Source organism: Acanthaster planci, linkage group LG06 (genome assembly GCF_054643075.1).
Source record: "Acanthaster planci isolate LZ-2023a linkage group LG06, COTS_SCS, whole genome shotgun sequence".
Lineage (NCBI taxonomy): Eukaryota > Metazoa > Echinodermata > Asteroidea > Valvatida > Acanthasteridae > Acanthaster > Acanthaster planci.
This window is the reverse complement of record NC_141782.1, coordinates 9,784,260-9,800,174: the sequence shown is the minus strand read 5'-3', so window position 1 is coordinate 9,800,174 and position 15,915 is coordinate 9,784,260. Positions and strand designations below refer to the sequence as shown.

At 41.6% G+C, this 15,915-nt stretch overlaps 1 protein-coding gene across 2 annotated transcripts; it reads left to right on the top strand.

The window, feature by feature from the left end:
* The first annotated feature begins 302 nt into the window (after positions 1–302).
* On the top strand, positions 303–15,796 carry LOC110975686 (glutathione synthetase-like). Of its 2 annotated transcripts, none has more exons than XM_022228380.2 (11): positions 303–550; positions 4,313–4,614; positions 4,813–4,888; positions 4,996–5,132; positions 6,123–6,233; positions 7,790–7,954; positions 8,283–8,352; positions 8,719–8,910; positions 10,717–10,798; positions 12,770–12,959; positions 13,282–15,796. In XM_022228380.2, exons 2-11 carry the CDS (start codon positions 4,331–4,333, stop codon positions 13,403–13,405), a joined length of 1,431 nt encoding a protein of 476 aa, XP_022084072.2. In that variant the 5' UTR covers positions 303–550; positions 4,313–4,330; the 3' UTR covers positions 13,406–15,796. The 2 variants fall into 2 exon arrangements, with proteins under 2 accessions (XP_022084072.2, XP_022084071.2); XM_022228379.2 differs by having other exon boundaries at positions 304–670.
* Positions 15,797–15,915: the final 119 nt, after the last annotated feature.

The window sequence follows — 15,915 nt, the reverse complement described above, 5'->3', positions numbered from 1 at the left end:
AACAATTTTAGGGTCTCACCGAAAAATTAGGGTCGGTCGGGAAATCGGAAGCCGGTATTGTTTTGGCCTTTGCAAGTTGGATTCTCCCACCGTTATTTGGTTGCTAAAATGTCGATGTTTTTATTTGTTGCATCTTCAAGTAGGCCTACGCCTCTATTACCACTAAGAAAAAGAATGAACTATAATCGATGGGGCGAAGTGGAAATGGGGCGAATGTATGGCGCGAAGTGATGAGGGGCGAAGTGGTTTGGGGCGAAGTGATGACCGACACCGAGTGCGCGCGCTGCGGGAGGTGACGCAGTGCACGTTTTCTGTCGGCGTACATGTATGGGTTCTTTAAGGAGAAGACGGGGGAAATGGAGTCAATCACAGGTCAAATTGAACATTGTCACAAAAATGAGGATATTTTGTTTCCTCTGAAAACAAAACCACACTTTTTGTCTTTCTTTATTTACAAACAAAGTGCTTTAAAGGCCATCGTAGAAACCATTTCTCGAGACCGCGATAATACATGGAGTAAGGACACAGACTCCGACTCTGCTTGTATACGGTGCGCAACCAGATTTTCTAAGCTATCGTAGAAGAAAATAAATTGAACCACAAACAAAATTTATGAATCAAGTTAAAAAGTAAGAGTTAAACAACAGAAACGATAGAATAATTTAGGAAGGTGAGCGAGCAATCTTTATTTCTATTGGGAAATGTGATCCCCCAGAACTCAACTGTGGGGTCCGACGTCCGCCACGCTCCGACTGGGAGCGGCATGGGGCGGGGCGGACGTCGGACCCCACAGTTCTGGATGTAAACTACCACGATAATAGAGGAAAAAAATATTGCATCCTGACTCCACTTTTGTCATCATATATCATCTCAATAAAAGTCAGTAATTAAAGAAATGCTGGAAAGAAAGGAATTCTGGACTGAGAAGCATTTATTAGGCCCTACCAATGTTGTTGGCCTAGGCCTAGCTACTTCGAAAGTTCTCTTCACTCCCCATAGACTTTGTACACAACTGCTGAAGTGGAGTCAGGATGCAACATTTTTTCCTAATGGCGTAATCCATCCTACTTGGTGTTAATGGAAGAGACTCTTGAAACGTGGAAGTCTATCAGTTAATCGTGTCACTTTTTCATGGCATGCGAATTCACTATGACAAAAAGTAGGCCTATGCATGATCAGTGCTGGCACCATTCATGCAAATGACTTGTCGGTAGCCTAGTGGATGTTGTCAACATCAAAGTGCCCCGTATAGTGCTGCAAAGTGGCGCAAGATGGAGAACTCTGCCAAGAAGGTGTTATTGCCATGGAGGTGTTCTTACCATCTCCTGCATCTGTCCATGTCCTATCACCATGGGCACCATTCGAGTATGAATGTTAATGCATGAGTCTATTAAGTGCAGGCATACCAGGTGTGCATGCCTAGTCACAGCACCTGCACTTGTTACATGGTTACATTAACATAGCATATTCACACCCAAATGGCTCCCGGGGGATAACAGTGTTTTACGCATATTCACAGCGTAGTTTTCTATCTTGCGATGCTATACAATCTTTGGTCTACATGTACATTTCATTGTGTGCTTGGAAGAAGGGCATAAGCGCTCAGGCATATGCCCTTTTGCCAGGAAGTATTATCAACTGCAAATAACTTTCCTGGCAAAAGGACGTATGTATGCAACTGTTTTATTTTAATGATGTGTGTAAAGATTTCTTTTTTAATAAACTTTTACGAATTTGTCCCAAGTGGTTTAATAATGTTGTTCAATGTTTGCTTTTTGTACAGCCTGTGTTGATTTTGGAGTAAATTTATGCATTTTTACTAAATAAAGAGAGTGTGTTTCTTACACTCTTTTGCCGGGAGCATTTTTTCTGCTGTGATCATGCTTTCCAGCAAAAGGGCGTAACGTCCAACCTCGGCTACCAGTGACATGCCCATCCCACATCCCAACCAAACATCGTATTCGGGTCGTAAGTGACTTCATCACAGAGGCGGGCACGCCACGATCTGTAGGCTCCCATTGGAGGATCACTGATGTTGCGCATTAACTTCCAGTCCCATGGTTCCATGTAAACGGTGATCAATTTTGTCAGTGCGTGTAACTTTGTGCAGTGCATATATATGCAGTGAGCATGGTTTAAAATGAAGTGGTGTCACACTTACGAACTGGATAGTGCAGCATAGTGGCGCAAGATGGAGAACGCTGCCAAAAAAGGTGTTATCACCATCGTTGCTATTCGAGTTAGGAATATGTCTGTGCAGTGCACGTCAATGCAACAGATACAGGCCCTCCAGGTGTGCATGTGCGTTCATGTCACAGCAGCTGTGCCTGTTGCATTAACATACACTGTGCAGGTGTATTACCAACTCCAATGGCACCCATGGATGCGATTACAACATTTTACACATATTCATTGTGTAGTTCTCCATCTTGTGCCACTATGCGGCACTTTATGATTTTTGATCACAACCACCTGCCAGGTTAACCAGAAACATGCTGCTGCTGCCATAAACTATCTGGCTATCCAATTTGGGAAGAATTCCATACATGTAGGACCCAATTTGGGAAGAATTCCATACATGTAGGACCCCCCCATAGGCCTTTCACTGCTTTTTCCACACAGGGACATGCACTGTAGCCCTACTTGTGGCAGCTGCCAGAAAGTGATAGCATTAGACCGATTGCGCCAGTTAAGTCACGTGACCTATAGTGGGTATTAGATAGCAACAAACACAGCGTCCACCCAAATCAAAGTGTGTCATAAGTAACAGTTACCAAAAATAAAGCCGACTGTAAGCACCGTACTCGGACTACTGATGTGCTGGGTGCTATTCCGTAGCTTTGCTGTATTGTTTGCTAACAACACTCAAAACACACATTGCTATGGGGTTGATACCCACTATAGGTCACGTGATTTAGTAGACGCAATCGGTCTATTAGGCTTACATTATCCTAAAATGTCAAATGTATGGAGAAGGAAAAATAATGAGCTTTTTGAAGTTGGTCCAGTTAGCAATATTTACTGTGGAGCCTACTTAGCTAGAATTTCCTGGAAAATAGACATTTTTTAGACCAGCCACAGTCATACATGGCATATAGAGGCCTCCATGGTAGTTGGGTTTGGAGACAGGGTGTCAAGTGATGTCGACAGGCCTATGGGGCTTGTTCCATCTGTGAACAGGTTGTAAAATGCTTTTACAGTTAGTTATACAGCAACTGAACACGCGCTGCGCGTCTTTTGGGAACTTAAACATTTTATTGTGACACTGACAAATCTGTTCATCTGGTATGGTGTTATATTTGTATACCATCTTGTGTCTCGCATCTCACACCTTGCATCTCCCCTGATGCATCTTGCATCTGCCATCTCACATTTTACGTCTCGCATCTGATATCTCATATCTAGCATCTCATACCTGTCATCTCGTATTGCGCATCTTACGTCCAAATTACCTTGGACGCTCCATTTAGGCATGCGCAGTCAGAATACTAAACTGGCTCCTATGAGATGCAGGCGTAGGTCGCGTTTCATGACATAAACATGCAACCAAATGTCCTCTGCCAACCTGCATGTGTTCACAGCATAGAGCATACAGGAAGTGGTCTTCAAGTTTGGTTTCGAGCGGCCCTATGGGAAACCAAGTTGAGAAAGAGTTCCATATACGGATGTTACATGTACGTGACACACTGTGAACAAATCCTGTAATACTGATCTGAAAAATTCTAAATGTTTTCTAAGTAAGTACTTCAATATTTTCCCAACTAAAATTGGCTTTTTAGGATATGTTATCACTTTCTAATGGCTTTTCTAATGGCTTTCTAAGTACATGTGTACTTCAGGGGTAAATTAGTGATGTCCGCATCCTCTGTGGTTCTTGACCCTAGGCCCTGAGGACCAGCGCTCTAGTGCTGCACATCTTAAACACTTAGTCATGTGATCACACTTAACCCTAACCCCCTAGGCCTTTTTACTAGGAATCATCTTGAATCCTCCGAAATCCTCCTGTTTTCAACTTGAAAAAATTGCATTCAACCCAAATCCTCCAAATTTCTTGAAAATGTCATTTGAAGGTGTGTCTAACTGCCCAAATCCTTCAAAATCCTCCTGCAATTCCTGTCACTATGTTGAGGCAATTCAAATGGCACTCTTGAGCTATGCAGTGATTCAAAAAAACATATCGGGCCGAACTTGTGCTTAACTAAGCACAAACAACATAAGGTCTGATCCATGACCTTCACGTATGGCATCCTTCGAAATCAGCCAGGCACTTTTGCCATACACCCTGAATCCTCTGAATTCTTCCATTTTGCAGAAAAGACACTCCATCAGGATGGGTGACGAAACTGCAAAGTACCACCTGCCGTCACTGGAGACTGACACCCTGGACTACCTCACTGACTGCTCCAAGCACTATGCGCTAATGCACGGGATACTGAAGAGAGCAGTTGGTAGTCTGGATTCCTCCGAGATTGTGACCTACGTGCCCCACACACTATTCCCTTCTCCGTTGCCTCATGGATTGTATGAAGTGGCAAATCAGATGCAAGACAGCATCAACATTTTGATGCTCAGGGTAGCTACAGATAAGGAGTTCCTCATGACTTCACTCAAAAGGCACAGTATTTTAGAAAATGTAGCTTTTTACAACAATTTTGGCTAGTGGAAATTGTGTAAATAAGCAACTCGTGTCAGCAGCTTGTGCTGGTTACCGTGCATTTCAACTTTGGGCTGGTAGCAAAGGCTATGGAATATCTAAATGCAAGTTCATATTTACTTCAATCTTAACCAAAGTTTTCCCTTTTTACTCATTAGCACTATTGCTGTGGACGATTTCACATCCAGATTGATGGACCTGTATCAACAAGTGGAAAGTGAAGGACTGAGGAAGGTAAGAATTTTCTGACAGGTTGATATCAGAAAGGCTTGATGAATTCACCTGCCCAACCCGTCTCACTTGCTTGTTCTAATTCACCTTATATTTTGCTTTTTTTCTAGCCCATATCGATGTGTGTGGTACGTCCAGATTATATGGTGGATACGACGGGGCCCGAGTTAGCCTTCAAACAAGTTGAAATCAACACCATCGCGGCAGGCATGGGTGGCATTGGTATGCAGATAGCTGACCTTCACAGGTACATCTTGACCTCATCCTCAGGGAGCCAGTTGACGTTGCAGGCGCATGGTGCTTGCTCAAAACGAAGCACCTTAGGTCTTTTGGAAACTGCTGTATGTGTGTGCTGAAGGTCAGCCATGTCAGTGCGGCCATACACCGACCCGCATGCACTGAACATGTTTGAACTGCCCTGATGTCAGGTGCTTTGTTCTTGACCAACTTTGCGTTTTGAAATACCCAAATGACTCATTCTTGGGTTGCACCACAGATAAAGTGACATTAAGAGTTGGAATACCACAAACTGGCTGATATTTCACCACAAAGTCTGTGTATGATGAGTCACCTAGTTGTGTGTCAGAACCATTGTAACTGCCATTTCGTCGTGTTGGCGAAAACTGAAGTACATGTAGGCCATACTTTTAATGGTTAGTGATTTCCATTCTACATAGAGTAAAAGGTTAATTAACCCTTCTATGCAGAAGTCACTCTTTGGGTCACTTGGTAAACACCACAATGAAGCACAGCTGTGTTGTGTTGTGCACTGCACCAACTATCCCTCACAGGAATATCAGATTGCACTTTTGTGCTGCCCAACAACTGTGCCTCACTGTTTCATGTGCATCATTGTGCAGTAAACCAAATGCAGTGAAGAGGACTGCACAAAAGACCTTTCATTTTGTGCTGGCAACCTACTGTGTACATATAGATGTATATAGAAAATACATGCTCACCACTGACTGTGGGCATTTGTGCACATTTGTGCTGTAAAACCAAAGGAGGGTTAATATGTATGTACATTTATTAACAGACTACTTTACTACTGACTACTTTACACTGCTTTACATCTGTGCACCCACAGAAGTAAGTTATGTGGTATTGAAGCTGAATATGTCAGATGCTTGCTTGAATCCAAATCTCACTCTTGAGAACACAGCTCAGAGATAAGTCCATTATCCCATCCGTGTATGCCACTTCGACTGAATTTCAGTGAACTGAATTGTACTGCCAGGTATAACGTGGGACTGTGCAATGAGATGAAGGCGGAGTTGGCTGGCAACAAAGCTGTCATGGCGATTGGCGAGGGAGCAGCAAAGGCATGGGAACTCTATGGACGGCCAAAGTATGTGGGCCCTCTAAACAAGGGAGATACACGGCCTTGTGGTTAGGGCTTGCGGCTGTGGGGTTACAGTTCAAGCCCTAAGAAATGGTTATGTGTTGTGACCTTGAGGAAGTCACTTAACCCCCGTGTATCTCTCTCTGCTCAGTTGTATAAAAATGGATATTGTCTGGAATGGTAATCATATTGTAGCATTTTCTCCTAAAATGGCAGTACAAATATTGAGCTGTACACTCCCCGGAGAGCTGAGGTGATTTCAGAAATGTTCAGATGTGGTGTGCTGGATAGTTTCAAACGTCACAAATAACCTGTTCTAGTACATCACTATTCCCACTTATCAGTGCCTTTTTCTGATCAGAGAGTCAAACAAATCACAGATGTAGGAATTTCCTAAGACTTTGTGCCACCGTTATTATATACTTTTATTTGGCCCTACTGTAATTCGTGTCTAGTGCATGGAGCACAAAATGTCTTCTATGGAGACCGGTGTATGCTGTGAATACTACGATATGGCAGAGAATGCAATGACTCTCTACTGCGTACTGCAGGCAATTTAATCACTTCCTGCTGGGGATTCTGGATCTGGACACATATGCTTTATATGCGTGGCCAGGGTCTTTGAACTCAGACAGAGGGAACTATACCCAGCAAGAAATGAGACCGAGGGGTACCCCCCAACATGTCCAATCCCTATACACATTCCAGACTATTGTTACTTAATACATCCCCCAAGATGTCTGAAAGGAATTCCCCAGATTCCTGCGAGACAATGACCAACACAAAGCAGGGGGGGGTTCTCTCCGTCTCATACCTTGCTGCATATGGAGGGAACAGGGCCTTGTAACAAAAGACCGTACTCGGAACAAAAGACCAGGCCGCTGGGAATCACCGAAGTTTTCACTCTCAAAAGTGGAGATAATCCAGCCTTGTTTTGAAACAGTATACCACAGTTTGGGGCATTTAGAGCAAGTGGATTACCACCGGGGACAAAAGCGCTCCACCACCGCAGCGATGAGCTACACAGCACCGCTGCGTGCTAATCTGGCCCCTATTTAAAAGAGGTCAGCAGCACACTGAGCCATTTTCATGAACAAAAGAAAGTTATATAACACCGCACAATCTGGGCTTTTTTTATAACGCTGAAGGCCTGGCTGAAATACTCAGGCGTCAATAGATTGTCTGTCAGGCTAGGGTGGACACCAGACAGTCCTTCACATGTTTGTAAGTGTCCAGTAAATGAAGAAACAGAAAAAAATGATAAATATCCTGGCCCAGCATCAACGACATTGATACCTGCCGCGGCAGGAAGTGGTTAAGGTCTTTTTTTTCTGTTTTCAATTCATATTTGAGAAACATTTTCTCACTAAAAAAGTAGAAGCCTGGGGAGATCATATCATGAAATCGGTTGATGCTACTACCATTAATTTTACGCTACCATTTTGCAGCCTGATCAGCTTGGGTCAGTAGCCAGGCTTGCATTACTTCAAGAATGTCAAATCATATGATATTGTTTCACTTTACCTAATTGGGCACAAATTTCTTTTTTCTCTTCGCTACAGTGCCTGGGTCTTGTTCCTAGTCTCCTCTGCGGAGTATAATGTCTTTGATCATTGCTGGCTTGAGCACACCATAAGGTTGTACAACCCGGCCATCAAGGTCATGCGAAGGACACTGACAGATGTTGGGCAGAGGGCGACAGTCGATCAAAACAGGAGACTTTTCATGTGAGGGTGTTTTGTTATTCCATTGTCATAATCATCTCTTAATGTCTGCTTGATAACAAATACTAGTAGAGTAAAGCTTAAGTACGAAGATAATTGTATGGCATTTGCCTTTCTTGTCACGTTATATTCATTAATTGTTTGCAGGCAAAATTTGTATTCATCCAAAAACACATATCTGTTCTTTAGAGAACTATTTGTATGGTGGAACAATTGAACTTGGATACACAGGGCAGTCCTCTTCAGGGTGAGGAGGGGTGTATTATTATTCTGCTTTTTGGGGGATGTGATAACGTCCTTGAAAAAATATTTTATTTATCTTTGATTTCAGGGATGGTAAGGAGATTGCCTTTGTGTATTTTAGGATAGGCTATGCTCCGTCCAACTACCCAACCGAAACGGTGAGTGACATCAGTCTCATGTAATTTCAATATCTCTTTGAAATGTCGAGAGTTTTTAACATGGTATCTGAATTGGTGAATGATAGCAGTTGTTTTTTCTCTCAATTACATTTTTGACGAAAAAATGTAGTATGTTGCTTTTTGACAATGCAGTAATCCTGTTTTATGTGCGGCACTTGTAACATTTTATGTCCCTTTCCCAATTTTCCCTTTATAAAGTCTCCACGCATTCCCGTTTCAGAGAAAAACTATAAAAAGAAAAGCTTAGCTGTCTGTTAGCCAGCTGGCGTCTTAACATCGTTCAGAGCCTCCAGAAAAGCCAGCTATTATCAGGTCCAGTAAAACTGCAACTCTTGTCTCGAACAGGAGTGGAAAGCAAGGTTATTGATGGAGCGATCTCTAGCCGTGACCTGCCCGTCCATCAACTGGCACCTGGCCGGAACAAAGAAGATCCAGCAGCAGCTGTCCAAGCCTGGAGTCCTGGAGCGATTCCTGGATGACACTGAGGCCATTGCCTGGATCAGGAGCACGTTTGTGCATCAGTATGACCTGGGCCTTGTGCGTCACGTTTCAGAGAGAGAAGGATTTTAAATTTTATTATTTCTTAACCCTAAAAGAGCTGGGGGAGGGAGCAGAATCCGCCCCCTCTACCTTTTTGTCCGATATTGCCACAGGAATTGAGCCTTTAGGAGTTTTTAGAGTAACTCTTTGTGGTCATTTGGACACCAATTTTGTGACAACTGAACATACTGTTCTTGCGCAGTGCACATTTTTCCCAGACAGGTCAGCCAAAAAATATTATTCTTTTTCCACTGCGGTGCTTAATGCATGCAGAATGGCACACATGTAGCCTTGAAATTTACGTGACTGTAACAACAAAACCATATGTTCAACTGAGTTCAAACTTCACAGTTATAATGATAAGGAGTGTCCTTACATGCATGCAGAGTTTCCAAAGATCGAGCGAGACACAGTCGAGTTTTTAGCAGGTGGAATCGCCCCTCCCCCCCTCAGCTGTGAGCTGGGCCAAAATAACCCAGCTCTTCTAGGCGCTGATACATTTTTTTGTTTGTCGGTCCCCCCAAAAGAAAACATTAACAGGGTACCAAAACTAAACTACACACTTTTAAAAGAAGTACTTCCAAACTGAGAATCTGTTGCTCTTAGAGGCTGACGGAAACCAAAATATATGGTTCCCTTGATTTCCTTCCTTTGTTGTTTGGATTTGTCCATCATGTTTTTGACCCAGAACAATTTCATTTCTCTACACTGTTGGGATCCTCAAACGGACTAGTTCTAGTGTAGACTTAATTATGCCAACTTGTGGTGAAATGATATATTGACCTGGAACCTGGATACGACGCAAGTTTTTCTCTTTGCAAGCTGTATAAACCACAACCACTTTAAGTAGTAATCATTTCACACTTGGCAGGTTTTCAACAACCTATCATCATTCAGTGAATCACACAGAATAAATCTGGCTTTTAGGGTTCGTGACGGCAGTGATTCCACCTCGGCACATCTACAGCCAAATTGGTATTGATAATCACTGGCATTGGCTAACTTCAGTTGGCCCTCTCTAGACTGGAGAGCAAATTAAGAGGGCCTTGGTACCCTGGGAGAGTTCGTACCAGAGTAGCTTGCCACTAAGCGACAAGTCACTCACCAAAACTTATTTATTTTGCTCTCACAAAAATTTTTAATTGGAAGGTATCGCACCCATAGGATCTTAGTGACCAATACCAGTCGGCTAGACACATTCATGCACGTAGTCTGTGTGACAGTTTGTGCTTGAACTGTCTGCATGTTTCAGCTGATTAAATGTACATGGGTGTGACAGTCACACTCTAATGAGTGCCTAAAACTTTGCCAGGTGTAGCAGCTTTAACCAAAGGACTTTACACCCAAATACACATGGTTTAAAGTGACAACTCAAAGCTTAACCCTAACCCCCTAGGGTGTATGTAAAATCATATTGAAATCAAAGGATTTGAGAGTGTTAGGGCGATTAGTTCTATTTGATCTAACTATACATTTGATTCATAAACAACCATCATCAGTTTACCTATTCTTCAAGCTGTTTTTGTACACTCAGAAAAATAATTTACAGTCTTTACTGCTAAACCTCCATAGTTGTAACTGCCAAACTTATACAATTATAAAAAATTATTCTATACAATTATAATTCACAATTATCGCTTTTTTCACATGGTCAAAAAAGTTGACACATTTCAAAGACTGTATTTGTATACATGTACCTTTATCAATCCCAAAATGGTAACTCCATCTTAAATTCAATCTGATTTCAGTATAAAGCAATGTAATGAAAAAAATCTTCTGAATATTATTGGATTTATATTGTAGACAGAGGAGGGTGATGCAGCAGCTGTTATTGGCATCCAGAACCCCGAGAGATACGTCTTGAAGCCACAGAGAGAAGGCGGAGGTAAAAAACCTGCTCATATAGTCCATATTCAAATACTGTTGATCTGGCAGATTTCTTTCAGACTTCTTTAGTTGTTTTTTTCTTAATTTGTACTGGACAAATTTTTTGCAGACTTCTGGAAGTGCGGGCTGAAGTTTTTTCTGGTTTTTGTACTCATGTTTTAAGAATTCAATTCATTTTGACATTTCTTTGTTCATTCCACCAGGGACAATTTAAAATTGTGGTTTTAATGAGGGAATAAAAATGGGCTTGGATAGTCTGAAATATGCATGTAAGACTGACTGCATTTATGGACCAGACTAATACCTGTGCTGCAGGTGAGGGCATTATCAGCATTCAGTCTCCTGAGCCGGTAAGACCAGCCAAACACATAATTATTCCCATTCATAAATACCTTTTTAGTCGGTCAAAAGAAGTCAATATGAGATGGATTTCCAATGGTTTTGTTCAGGACTTTTACTTGCATTCTCCCAAACATCCCTGTCAACTGGTATATTCTTTGCACAAGTTGTCCAAAAGAATATCATTATATGGACTTGGCATGCGCTTGGCAAGCCACGTGCACACAGACTATTAGACTATTTACCAATCAGAATCAGTCTCGTATCCAGATGTCAGCAGGTGATTTACGCAGCAGGCATTATCACTTCTCAGCAGGCATTATCAAGTGTTAAAACAGGGTCAAGTTGTACATTGTTGACGTATTTATTAATGTTGGATCATCTGTTTCTATTTCTTGTAGACATATTGCAAGGTTTTGATGCTGCATGAATAATGCAGATTTTGAATAATGCAGCTGCATAAATAATGGATTTTGTGTGGGTTTAATGGATTTTGTGTGGTGTGTGTATACAAGTGCGCTATTGCTTGTGTGGACATGAGAAAAAAAAATGTCCTCACATACTCTTTGGGTCCACACAATGCTTGTCCCGCTCTGAAAGACAGCTTTAAAGGCATTTTGTGGTCAGGTTTTGTTGCCAAAAGGGAGAGGAACAGTCGAAGAAACTGGTAACAAAAATCCCATTTTAGAGTGTTCACAGTGCAAGAAAAAGTGAGTGTTTTCACTGAGAATTTGAAGTAATGTCCACGCTAATAATAATGCTAACATACATGTGTGTGCGTTTGCCATGCACGCCTGTGTTCATTACAAAGCAACATCTATTATTCCCAGTCTAACCATTTATCTGCTTTGTGCAAAAGCCCTGACCTACAAAAACAAATCAGATTAGGCAGCCATTTCAGCTGCAAGTACCTCGCCGTCGTAAACGACTGCACAACTACATGCCAATGAAAATTGGACAATACATGTCTTGAAAATGAGTTGCACTTCCTGTGTCTATTGTTTATTTTGTGTCGCCCGGCAGGATTTTGTTGCTATTGTTCAAAGAGTGGCTTGTGCTCAAATTGGAATATTCCACGTGTTATTTAGTTTGAGACACGTATGCTTCTTAGAAGCCAGTGAATTTGTCCATTTCCTTCCAGTTGCCTTGCCAACCTCTCCTGTTCGCGCCACTTGGCTTTGACATAAGACCTCCATGCTCAGTTTCCATATTTCCTGTGTGACAAGATTTCTTGCCGCATTCCATTATGGATCTAATATGATTTCTTTTCTTTTCTTCATTGCTACTTTTTCCTTTGTCAACTTTCCTCACATCTTCAGGCCGCCAAGTTCAGGCAAATCTCTAGTGATGTTTTCTTCCCTTGTCAAGGCTTTGCCATTCTAATTTCACCATCTCCCATTTTACTTCCTGGCTTATTGGGTTAGCTTGAGTTACGATGCTCGGTTTGCCCATTGACATAATGTTGGGACACCATATTTGCCTAATCTTCTTCAAACATTTGTACTTAAACGAGTCCAGCTTCCTGTCATGGCTTCTATTCATTTTCCATGCTGCACAGCTATAGAGTCGAACTTGTCCATTTCGAAGTCGTATTAATGGCTTTACAAACTCATCTTTTTTCTTCATGCAGGAAACAATCTGTACGATAGTGAGCTGAAGGCGGAGCTTAAGAGACTGAGTGGGAAGGAGGAGCGTGGAGCGTACATCCTTATGGAAAAGATCCATGGACAGGTTTTCAAGAATTACGTGGTTTCGGGGCCGCGGGCACACCAAGCGTCCGACATGGTGACAGAGTACGGACCATTTGGGGTCATAGTGAGGTACAGTCCCTGCACAAGGCATTCCCTGTGGCCCTTCTGTCAAGGCTCTCAGCCCTGTACAAGGAGAGGACATTCCTGGGGTTTGTTTCATAAAGTTTGGAGGAGAGACATAGCCAAAGTAACATTTAATTGTTGAAAGCAGCGGTTTACGATTCGCATTAGGAGATACCCCATTTTGAAAAATTTGGGAAATGACCTGTTTTCATGTATCGCAATGCCAAATTGTGTCTCATTGATGGAAAATGGGCTATTTTCAGTGAATTCTACATAGTCCATATACAGTTAATGAATATCATTGTTTCGTTTTTTTTTTCCTCAACAGCCATGGAGATCAAATACTTCTGAATAAAACTACCGGTTACTACATGAAATCACACAGTGTCAACGTTGCCGAGGGGGGCATTTCAATCGGCAATGCAGCGATGGATAGCGTCGCGTTGGTGTAAGGGCAGCATACCATCTGACTTCTCACTCTGTGGTTTCAGCAGACCAACAATTTGTAATATGTACGCTACCCTGGCTATTTATGCACATTTACACTCGGATCAAGGAAAGTGGCATCAAGTTGTACAGGACAGTGGTACTTGTTAAACTCCTTTTCTGTGACATGCCCATGGCATGGTTGGTCGGTTTTTTTATCAAAAATCGTTCTTGTAAATTAAAGGGCTTGAGCGACAGATTTTTCTTACAACTCCATTATACACTTTTTCTGGCTATGAAAAGTATTCGATGTCACTTTTGGGTTAAGTATATTGACAGTTCAACTATGTTGTTCGAGCGGTACTGTATTCCATGGCATGTCCAGGCCTTGGGTGGGGAAGGGGAGCACATTTTGCCAAAAATTTTGCCTTTTTTTTCTCATCCTTGAAAAAATCCTCATCCTCCCCTGCCCACTCACACAAAGGGAAAGTGGTCGTATCATTTCTAAAATACTGGTGATTTCAAGCCCTAAAAAAATTGGCAATGTGGGGGGACCAACTTGCCCATCTTGCCCCCCCCCCACATTGCTAAGAAGTCACGGACTAGTAGTTTGTTTTTTGCAAAACAGAAATAATCATTGACATTTATTTCTGTTTTGCAGTGTATATATCAAATTATACACAAGGTCAATATATGAATGATTTATGACTACAAGAGTGAAAGTTAAATAAGACCGTGAGACTTTGAAATAGTTGGACTACAGTTTGTCTCTGAACATACCCAGTGCCATACTAAAGATTATCATCTCAGCTCAGCCAATGTAGGAGTGCTTGGTCACGGAGTAGATACTCGCGTAATTGTTTTGATCTTTGCATAAAGTAGCATTTATTTCACAAATGTTAAAATATTGCCTTGTGGCCAAAGAAATAGGCAATGTAAATTGAATTTAATAATGACTGACAGGTCCTGTGCAATCAGTGTTGTTATCTATAGAGCTGAAAGTCTCACTCTGAATTTTGCCCAGTAAGCAACCACAATGCAATGAAATTGTTTTGTAAAGTAGCACGTTGGACGTGTTGCCTAGTGGTTGAGTTACGTAAGTTTCACTCAGAAGATGGGGGAAGTTTCAAATCTATCCGCTGGGCATAATCACTTGTTTACGTTACTGACCCACCGTGGATAATTCTGTTTTCATGCATCTCAGAAAAGTCAGGAAAATAGTTATTTTTTTGTGAATAGTTTTGTTGGCTGTTCCTGTTCTTTTCACTTCACAAACAACGTTTACCCCACAATGCCTGTGGACATGGCTTAATCCACAGCGTGGACCTCATCTGTTCACGAATCTGCACTAGGTGTGTCAGGTTGGCCCATTGTGCCTCTACTCTCTCCACCGAGGATAAGTGAGCACTTGTGAGGCCAGAGATGATCGAGTAGCATTTTGTACCCGAATACCCACTGTATACTCCCATTAGCCTTTTAGAAGCATGGCGGACACAATAGGATGGGGGTATTTGGTTTGGGTAAAATCTGTTTGCTCCAAAACTACTCACTTGAAATAGCGCCCTCCTTGTGTCCTCCATGCTTCTAAAAGGCTTATGGGACTTGTTATATGGGTGAATATGTAGGGATGCTTTGCCCTGTGAGCAAGGATAATGCAGTGCCTTGAACATCAGTACTAAGGCATATGTGCACATTACTAGCACATGCTATTAATAGCTTTATTTTGTTTTTGAGGATGCTACCAACCAATAAGAACTGTGGTTATGATCTGAGGATATACAAAAAATTCTTAAAATTATTCCTTTTTTTTTGACCAAATCCAATGACTCTTGTGGAGAATAAAGCATTTTGTCTCCACTAAGTCTCAAAAATGATTACATGCTAAGAGTCTGCAAAAATGTGTTTTCTTGTCACTTGGCACTGACTTCCTGCAGGCCACAGCAAACCTACAGAATACTTCTTACTTAAAATATTGAGATGTATAATATTATAAAATAAAGTTGTAAATGTCAGTGTATTGTCATGGTTAGGCAAAGTGGGTCAAGCCCAGTTGTATACCGAGGCTTGGCAAAACATCCTAGGGCACGTCATCTATAACAAACAGTAATCTTTTTCTCTCAAAACAGTAGGTTTTAAAGCTTTAGATTCAATCTAAAATTTAATGTTTAACGTATTTGGAGTTAACTTGTGTTCATGTCTTTAATAGGCAAATACCTGGAGACTTGATAACGACCATGAAATTGATATACATTTGTTCATAAAAATTGTTTCTTTTTGAATATGCCATATACAAAAGAATTAAATGGGAACTATTTTTTTCCTAAAGATCAATGAAATACAATTTTATTTTGCTACTTTTTGAAAATAAATGTCAAGGCATGATGTATACGATAAATGCAGAAAACCATTCACAATGAGATGTACTGCCGTTTGTTTTTTTTTTCTTCAAAAAGGCAGTGAGAGCTGATGTGTTGCGCAGGAACCCTCTTGATCAGCAAAAATGTTCCATTGTACATGCAGTTCTCTACTTCACATT

Excerpts from the sequence above, each read along its gene's own strand:
- LOC110975686 (XM_022228380.2), top strand. The coding sequence starts at position 4,331 with ATGGGTGACGAAACTGCAAAGTACCACCTGCCGTCACTGGAGACTGAC. Across the intron at positions 8,353-8,718 it reads CCAACTACCCAACCGAAACG|GAGTGGAAAGCAAGGTTATT; the intron begins GTGAGTGACATC and ends TGTCTCGAACAG. Across the intron at positions 8,911-10,716 it reads ATCAGTATGACCTGGGCCTT|ACAGAGGAGGGTGATGCAGC; the intron begins GTGCGTCACGTT and ends TTTATATTGTAG.